General features: G+C 34.6%; 1 protein-coding gene across 1 annotated transcript in view; it reads left to right on the top strand.

Annotated features, from left to right (window-relative positions):
• The window catches only part of LOC144842767 (conserved oligomeric Golgi complex subunit 3-like), a 40,219-nt gene that overhangs the window by 19,237 nt on the left and 11,797 nt on the right, over nucleotides 1-9,185 (top strand). The window contains exons 2-12 of the mRNA XM_078699297.1: nucleotides 2,291-2,490; nucleotides 3,117-3,257; nucleotides 3,987-4,048; nucleotides 4,751-4,916; nucleotides 5,536-5,610; nucleotides 6,346-6,438; nucleotides 7,038-7,166; nucleotides 7,421-7,539; nucleotides 7,857-7,983; nucleotides 8,383-8,474; nucleotides 8,581-8,720. Coding sequence (XP_078555423.1) covers nucleotides 2,332-2,490; nucleotides 3,117-3,257; nucleotides 3,987-4,048; nucleotides 4,751-4,916; nucleotides 5,536-5,610; nucleotides 6,346-6,438; nucleotides 7,038-7,166; nucleotides 7,421-7,539; nucleotides 7,857-7,983; nucleotides 8,383-8,474; nucleotides 8,581-8,720 — 1,303 coding nt within the window. The 5' untranslated portion in view covers nucleotides 2,291-2,331. The remainder of the gene's footprint in view (nucleotides 1-2,290; nucleotides 2,491-3,116; nucleotides 3,258-3,986; nucleotides 4,049-4,750; nucleotides 4,917-5,535; nucleotides 5,611-6,345; nucleotides 6,439-7,037; nucleotides 7,167-7,420; nucleotides 7,540-7,856; nucleotides 7,984-8,382; nucleotides 8,475-8,580; nucleotides 8,721-9,185) is intronic.

Here is a 9,185-nt window from a genome sequence, read left to right as displayed (position 1 = left end):
GGGAAGAGTTAATCCCTGGTATGCCTATCTGTATAACGGAAGTTGTGACCCCAATGAAAATAAGCTACTGTTTTTTTTTTACTACCTGGAAAAGGCTTCTATAATGTATTTATCTGTAAAGTCAGATAGCTACAGTATAAATAATTTTTTTATGTATTTTTCAAATAAATTCAAATCATATCACCTCGGCATTATTATTTTATCAATAACCTGTCCTTAATTAATATTACCCACGTTGTTGTACTACACTATATTATTCTTTATTTTATTTTATTCACCTGATGATTGTAGATTTTTAACATGAAACGTTGTCTGTATGTGCAAATAAATTGTTGAAATTGGAACTTGAGTCATTCTAATTGTATTACCGTATACAATATCATTTTCAAAAAACACTTTAGATTATAATTACTTCATAATATACATGTATGGCACATAACTTATGAGTTATAAACGTCACTATTTATCCACAAAACAATCGACTCAGGCTTCGGGTCTTTTAAACTATCCCCCTCCGGACACCATCCCGGTATTTCTAGAACTGGTTTCGAGGTTGGTATACAACTAAACCACCGCCGGACACGTCATTCCGGTATTTCTAGAACTAGTTTCGAGGTTGGTATACAACTAAACCACCGCCGGACACTATCCCAGTATTTCTAGAACTGGTTTCGAGGTTGGTATACAACTAAACCACCGCCGGACACACCATCCCTGTATTTCTAGAACTGGTTTCGAGGTTGGTATACAACTAAACCACCGCCGGACACCATTCCGGTATTTCAAGGTTTCGGGGAAATTTACTTGTAAATAGTGCACTAATTGTCTTCGATTACTGTAATATTCATTTTATGCAATAGCAATATTAAAATCCTTACCTGAAATTTCAGAGATGAAGCTCCACTAAATTAGGCTGAGTTTAGCAATGACGTTTTCACGGGTTTTTTTCCACTTGGAGCCACATACATCTTAATACCTATGTCACAGTGGTGCTAATGGTGTATTTTATAATATCTGACTATTTATGTATTTATAGCCACCCGGATTCCAGAATAAATTATTTTAGGTATTATTTTAAGAACGGGAAATCCCGTCGAATCGTACTTATCGACACTCTATTCATACGTTTTCTAAAGGTCCCATTCATTGATAAAACAGGTTCAGGATTCGCTGTGAATAGGGTGTCAGTTGAACGGGAAGTTCCCTTTGATAATTACATATGTAAGAAAGCAGGGGAAACCCCAGGAAAATATCGGGGACGCTCGGTGACAAGTTTTATAGGCGAGATCAGTGTCACACGAGTCGAATTCAACCCCCGGAAGAAAACCAGTCATATATTATATACAAATAATAAATGTTTATGAGTTAGAATCGATGGTGAGATTCATGAGAAATTTAACGAGGCGACAAAATTCAACGAAAACATTAATCATATTTGTTCTTAAAAAACACCAAACTAAACTTTTATTCAATTCATCTTGAAACATCATTCCCATAGCCCGTGAAGCTAGGTCATTCAAACCAGCAGCGTTTCCAATTTTGGAGCCGGCCTGTGTAAAACAGTTATTGACGGCGTAGTGAACAAAATGCCTCGCGTGGCTAAAATCATCAACATTTTTACAAAAAGAAGCTGAGCAGTATAATTACATTGCAAAATAATGAACGACACGTGATGCGTAATTAATCAAATGGCAAGAAGAATATAAGCAGGTGTTATAAAGTAAATTGCGGTATTGTTACTTTGAGGTTCAAGGTATAAATGCTCCATTTAATATTCTATTACAGATTTGTTTTTATACCACTATCAAATTATGTGCGATTTTAATTATAAATTTTTTCAATCGGTTTTAGAGCCCTTATTTTCTAGTTGGCATCAACTTAAGTAGCAGGGAATCAGAGTAGGCCTACAGAAGAAAAATCCTAGGCTTATACTGTTTTTGAGGTGTGTTGAATATGAAACAGCTATAAAGTAGGCCTACTATTATTTGGTGCTCATGGCACTAAAAGACCAAAATTGATTATCACAGGCTGATTTAAGAATTTACTACATTGCTGGAGAGATTTCTGACAATTGTGTGTGTACGGTAATTATTATTTCCAAAAAAAAAAATTACAAACTAGGCCACTTTTCCGAGTTAATTATTTGCATAATTATGCATATTGTGATATATAATGTGCGCATATTGCACTAATATCACCATATTGTGTCTCGACGTACCTATAAGACCTAAAAAGTTCCAATAAAACAAATGGTCCAAAATTTTGCTAATCCAATAATTTTTTTGCACAGAAGGCGCGTCATATTAGTACTGTTTACGTCGTCTGCAAAAAATGGCTGAATCCACGAAGATGAAAAACGCTAAAGTTATTCGTGAAAAACTGAGCTATTGGGAACATAAAGGGGACCCAAAAGCGCCGCTATCTGACATTCAGAAAGATAGTTTCATGGAATTGGCAACAATTGCTTCCACTAGGCCTCTGCCAATAGAGGTAAATAATAATATTTTCAGAGCTAGGCTAGGTCTAGGCTGTGTTTTCGTTTAGTTCGGAAGCCCACGTCATCACGTCTTGTCTGATTCGCGGACACCCAAATTGTATAGGCATAGGGCCTAGGCCTAGCCATAAAAAATATATATCATATCAATATTCAGGCTTGGTAAACTTTTGCTGCTACTGCGTTTAAAGTTAGATAGAGACAAGTTGACCCAACCTCAATAATTATTATTTATAATGCCTAGCTAGGAAAATAGATAATAAAATAAAACATAACTGATAACTCCATAATGATTTTAAGTGAATTGTTCTCTGTCTGTAAAATTATTTTGTTTTTTACTATTTCATTTTACTTGTATAATTCGCTTCTTATTTAAGATTTAAATGTCAGATTTTTTTTTATTGCCTTATAAGCTGATTGATATGACTACAAAAGCATTTGTTCAATAAAGTTTATCATTTACAGGCAGGCCCTAGGCCTAGCCTATTTATATTTATTGTTATTATACAGTAGTAGGCCTAACTGACATGGTTGATCATTAGGCCTATATTAGGTAGGGCCTATCTATACAGTGTAGGTAAGAAAAATGCTTTTAATATAATGATGTTTTAATATTTCTCAGATACCAATTGACGAAATTGGAATGTTTAGTCAAAACAGACCGATGTTATCATCTGACTTCTCCAATGTCGGTGAAGATGTCATCAATCAAGGTTTTGCTTCACTCAATATGGAAAATGAGAAAATTGAAAATGTCCAACAAGTTAGTGTGTTTTTATTTATTTTCCACAACCATGCATATTTATATATTTGGTTGTGCTGAATAAAACCAAATGCATTTTATATTACTATTGGGTTTTTGTGCTTTACACTAAGTAGGCCTACAAATAAATGAGATATAAAAAATATGTGTTCTATATTATGAGGGCGTACCAAATTTGATCTCTGGTGCGCGTGCGTACAATTGAATAATGCTGTTCTGCTGTACCAAGCCAAGAATGTTAAAGAGTCACTATCCAATTGGGTTTGAACAATACCATGAAAGCCCCAGTTTGCATATCAAGCAGAAGGTTCCGGATTTGAATCTCGATTGGGGCGACTTTTTCTCATTCTCACAGATTTCCTCATCTTATTGTTTCAAATTATTATTAATACATTTTCAGTATATCACCGCACAGTTTATAATATGTTTTTTGCCTGTTGTGTTCTTTATTTGTATTTCTTATATTTATATACCTTTTAGCAGAAAATGTTAATAAATCAATATTAATTTAAAGAAGTTGTTATTTTGTTTACATCATCATTTATATGAAAATAATCTAAATCTTGTACAGTACATTCTATGAAAATATAAAATAAACTCCAAAAAAAGTGAGGCAAGCCAATATAACATATTTCAACCTTTATGTATTCATCTTCAGGTACATTGCTATGCTGTATTTTCTTTTTCGACAAACAAAAAGTGTTTATAACTTGTCTTTTTCTTTTCCAGTTTTTTGCTTGGTTTAATAAAGTTGAACAACTGATGGATATGGATGAAGAAATATCTTACAAGTATGATAAATAATAAAATCTAAATAAAATTCCTTAAATTATTCCTAATGTACATATGTAGATAATAGGAGGATCCAAGGGGGTGCTCAACATTAGGATAAGTTTAATTTTTAGACTCTCAAAACTACACACACCTCCCGCTCCCAACCCAACACCCCCCCACCCACCCTTCCAATCAATATTTCAAAATCCTGTGGCTGTATTCACCAAGTGAGATATTTCCCACAACTCAATAACTATTTTAGTATTTCCCTTAAATTTTTAATTTTAAGTTTTCCCCTTAGCCAAAAGCTATGTCGACACTATCAAACTAGTTTAAAGAAGAGTGATGTGCCAAAATATTATGGTAGTGATATACCCAAATATGGTAGTGATATGACATCATCATGTCCATATACTGTATGGACACTTCATATTTTTTTGTGACATAAAGTTGATTGTTGGTAAATACGATCACAGGATCTTTGTATATCAAACCTAAAGTGTCCTTGTACTAGAAGTGTTCCCTGTAAAGCCTTGTCTAAACTATCAAACTTTATGTGACAAAAAAATGAGATGTGCCCAAATATGGACATGATGATGTCATATCACTACCATATTTGGGAATATCACTACCATATTTGGGCACATCACACTTTTTTTTAGTTTGATAGTGTAGACAGAGTGTAAGTAGCATAGTAAACATTTGACTTATTTTATCAGAGCTCATTGTGATCAGTTATCAGAATACAAACGACAATGTGAGGACGTGCTGCAGGAAGTATCGAGGGCGCTGGTCCATCTAGAGAAGCTTCAGAAGCAACATGTGTTTGTCTCCACGAAGACGAACGCTCTCCACGAAGCCTGTGAGGAGTCGCTGAGAGAACAAGTAAGTGAAACAAGGGTAGAGAAAGTGGTATAGACCCTTGAATAGAGAGAGTACCATTTAAGCGTGTAATGCATATTTTATGTATGTACGGCGCTCCGGTCTTTTTTTCGAAGGGCACCTTATAAATACCATATATTATTATCAGCAAGGGTTCAAGCCTTACTCACTTCATGGTTCTGGTGGTAGGATACGTCTCTCGGAAAAGGAATATAAACTTTAGGTTCAGTGATACTTTAAAAAACCTAGTAACATCTTTCGAGACGAGTAGGGGGTTACCCTGGCATACCAGTTCACACAACCACTATCACACACACCACACTAGGCCTTCTAGCTGTAGGCCTCTTAGTTGCAAAATCTTCAGCTTGTTGAAGGAGGCAATTGCTCTCCACGAAGCCTGTCAAGAGTCTCTGAGAAAACAAGTAAAACTAGACTGGTCTAGACCTTTGAATGAAAGAAAGATCAGGATAACATGACAGATATCCCATAAAAGTGATTCTTTTGATTTCAATATAATCCCTAGGGGACAATTTTGGGACTCAAAATAGTCTTTTTTTTTCCAAGGACGCCTGTAAAATTGTATTTAATTCTATTTCTAACAAAACAGGTTTTTTTTTTTCAGACAAGCTTAGTAAATAAAGCAGAAACCATTACTAGTAAGCTGTCATACTTCAATGAGCTGGAACGAATTAACACAGTAAGTCAAAAGTTTATAGTGATGATCCTATATGCAAATTAGTTTTATCAGCATCATCATTATTTTTAATTTTTTTCTAAGCTGATATTTTTTTTTTCATTTTAGTGTTATAATATTTTTTAAATAAGTTCCTTGATAGTTCATTATTATGTACAAATAATTTGCTTTAATTATATTGAAATATTTGTTGTGAAATAAAATGAATACACAATAATTTTACGGTTCAGCGGACACAACAGTGACTACCCCAGTTTAACAGACTATGTTAGTTTCAATTGGATTGCCAATATGACACCATGCTATTTCGATGTGTAACATTATTAGTAACCACAGCAAATAAACTTCATAAGCACAGGGATGTTGTTGTATTTTCATGTTACGCATCAAGTATAGTCAACCAAGTCCATAAACTATGGTCTTTCATGGTTCAGCGCACAACACAGTAACTACCCCCAGTTTAGCAGACTACGCTAGTTTCAATTGGATTGCCAATATGACACCATGCTATTGCGATGTATGACATTAGTGACCACCGTATATAAACTGCATAAGCACAGGGATGTTGTTGTATTTTGGTGTTACGCACCAAGGATATCCCATTAAGTCTGTAACCTATGGTTTTTCATGGTTCAGTGCACGACACAGTGACTACCACCAGTTTTAATCGCCAATTGCGCTAGGCTGCTCTCTCTCCGAGTGTTTTACTAGTTATAAACATGATTTTTTTTTTTGTAGAAGCTCGCTTCACCAACATTTTCTGTGACTGGTGATTCTCTTGTACCTGTACTGTCTAAATTGGATGAGTGTATCACATATATATCTTCTAATGTAAGTTTTTTAACAGCACTAACTGATTAGAAGAAACTGTTGTAAATAGTTCATTTAAAGTGATGGAACGAAGGAGCGCTTAAGTTCTGTCTACACTATCAAACTAGTGTGATTTTCCCAAATATGGTTGTGATGTCATCGTGTCCATATATGGACACATGTTTTTTTATCTCATAAAGTTTAGTAGTGTAGACAGAGCTTTAGTAATTTTTAATAAGGAAAAGAAATTGTATATGCCTCTCCAGTTTCTGCCTTTATATGTTGAGAAAAATAATAATCCGTAAAGGCCATAATATGAATATGAAGGCTTTCAGATAATTAACAAATGTGTTTTATACAGAATAGTACTGCCTTGTTAAGAAAACTGAAAGTGGGTAAAACATGTCAAACTCTGTCTACACTATCAAACTTTATGTGACAAAAAAATGTGATGTGCCCATATATGGACATGATGATGTCATATCACTACCATATTTGGGCATCACTACCACATCACACTTATTTTGTCAAACTATTTGATAGTGTAGACAGAGCTTTAGCTACAGCAGTCTTTTTTTAAATTTATTTTTCTTTTACTTTATATATTCTTACATCCACAGCCACATTTCAAGGAATCACAACTTTATCAAACAAAGTTCAAAGGTTGTTTATCCAAGGCATGTCAGTTGATGAGGTCAAGTGTTTATAACACCCTACAAAATTCAACACAGCAAGTACTCACTCGCAAGGTTGTTTAATTTTTTATTTTTCATCTTGCCTTCGAAAAATGTTGGTAATGGTCTCCTTCGGAATAATTATTGATTTCTTTATTCCTTAATTATATTGAAAGTGACTCAGTATCCCCACAAATTTGACTATGAATTAGTATTTTAAACTTATATACTGTATGATCTATTAGGAATTTTGTATACACAGTGTCCCCTTAATAGGGGTTGGCTGTAGTGTTTCCTCTAAGTTTCTTTTTCTAATTTTTTTTTTACAGGATTCCGATTCACAGTCTGAAAATGCGTTTACGTTATTTTATGGAAACTTCCGAACGAGTGCGCCAAAAGTGAAATCAATTATGGAACAAGTTGAACTACGTTATAACAGAGGACCAGAGTAAGTGTACAGGTGTATGTGATGATCCGTGGCATAACGGCTATCAGCTCTCACTGGCTAAACCCAGGGGCCCCAGAGCTCAAATGGCCACAGAGCATGAGCAGTCAAATGCAAATACCCAGGGTTGGAGGGCCCTTTAAGAGTGCTAGGCCCTGTGCATTACACCACTGGTGGTGATAGTGTGTGGATGGTGATGCTGAAAAAGATGATTATGATAATAAAGATGATGATAATGAAGCTAATAAAGAGAATACAGAGAAGGATGATGCATTCTTTGTGAGCTGGCTTTTATCGCTGTATGTTCTCTTTTTTCTCAGATACCAAGCCTTGTTGGAAGACTGTTACGCCTACTATTTTGCTCAGCGGCAGACCTTGCTAGGGCCTAGCGTTGCTGCTGCTGTGTCAGAGCTAGCATCAAAACATGTTAGAGATCACTGCGCACTTGTAAGTCTACCATAAATGATGAAATGTGTAAAGTTCAATTCTAGTGCAATCTAGTGTGATTAGATTTTACAATATATTCAATACATATAAATATAGTAATCAATAAAAAGTTTAAAACATAATAGTTTATCCATCCTGCAATTGGCAAATTTGTGCTCGCTGTTGGATGCGCATGAAATAAAAAAAAAAATTATAAATTCTCAAAATAGTTTTTTTTTTTAAATTAATAATTCACCAAGCCCAAGCTTGGTGGTCTCAAGGTATGACTACCAGGCTAAGGATCTGGAGGTTGTGGTTTCGAGTACAATCAATTTCCAATGTTTTCACAAATGTTTTCAAATGTAATGATTAGTTTACATTTGGTGAAACATGTTTCTATTAATATTCTTATTTTTTTAGGTTCGTAGTGGCTGTGCATTTATGATTCACGTATGTGAAGATGAATATCAATTATTTTTCCATTTCTTTTCAAAACCTACCAAAAAATTAGAGTAAGTAATTGTTTTTTAAACAAAAATTAAAAACATCCCATTCTTTTTTCCGACTTAGTCTTTACCTGTAGTTTCTTAATAAATACGTTTATTGTTTTATGTTCAGTTTACTTTTGGAGAGTCTTTCTAGCAACCTGTATGATGTCTTAAGACCTCTGATCATCCACATCAACCATCTGGAGACTCTTGCAGAACTCTGCAGTATCCTGAAGATTGAGATGCTGCAGGATCATGTGCAGAATAGTCGTAAGTAGAAAAGGGGTCAGAGTTATCCATTTCCTCTTTATTATAACAATCCTAATTAACAATTTTAATTCAATGATTTTGCATAAGTCAGTTTTCAAAAAAACCTAGGCAGATATTTCTACCTTTTGTTTTCTTGAATAATTACACAACATTTATATAGTCCCATGCACTCACCTCTTCCCTGTATATGACATTGTTTGAACCCCCTACTAGTTTTGAAAGATGAGCACACAAACATTTTGTGTACACTAGGCCTACAGTTTATAGTCTTTATCCAAGAAGACCCATTCTACCACTAGGACCATCGAGCAAGTGGACTGCGAACCCTTGCCGATATTATGGCTATACATTACGGTTTCACAGTCTTAATTGCATGCTTACTAGTCGGTACGCTCAAGATTCAATTTTATTTTGCTACTTAAAGCTCAGGTACAGGCATGAATTTTAAATATAATATCTGGTTAA

The sequence above is a fragment of the Antedon bifida genome, chromosome 5 (genome assembly GCF_963402885.1).
Source record: "Antedon bifida chromosome 5, ecAntBifi1.1, whole genome shotgun sequence".
NCBI classification, from domain to species: domain Eukaryota; kingdom Metazoa; phylum Echinodermata; class Crinoidea; order Comatulida; family Antedonidae; genus Antedon; species Antedon bifida.
The sequence above is the reverse complement of the archived record's forward strand: the minus strand, read 5'-3'. Positions and strand labels throughout refer to the sequence as shown.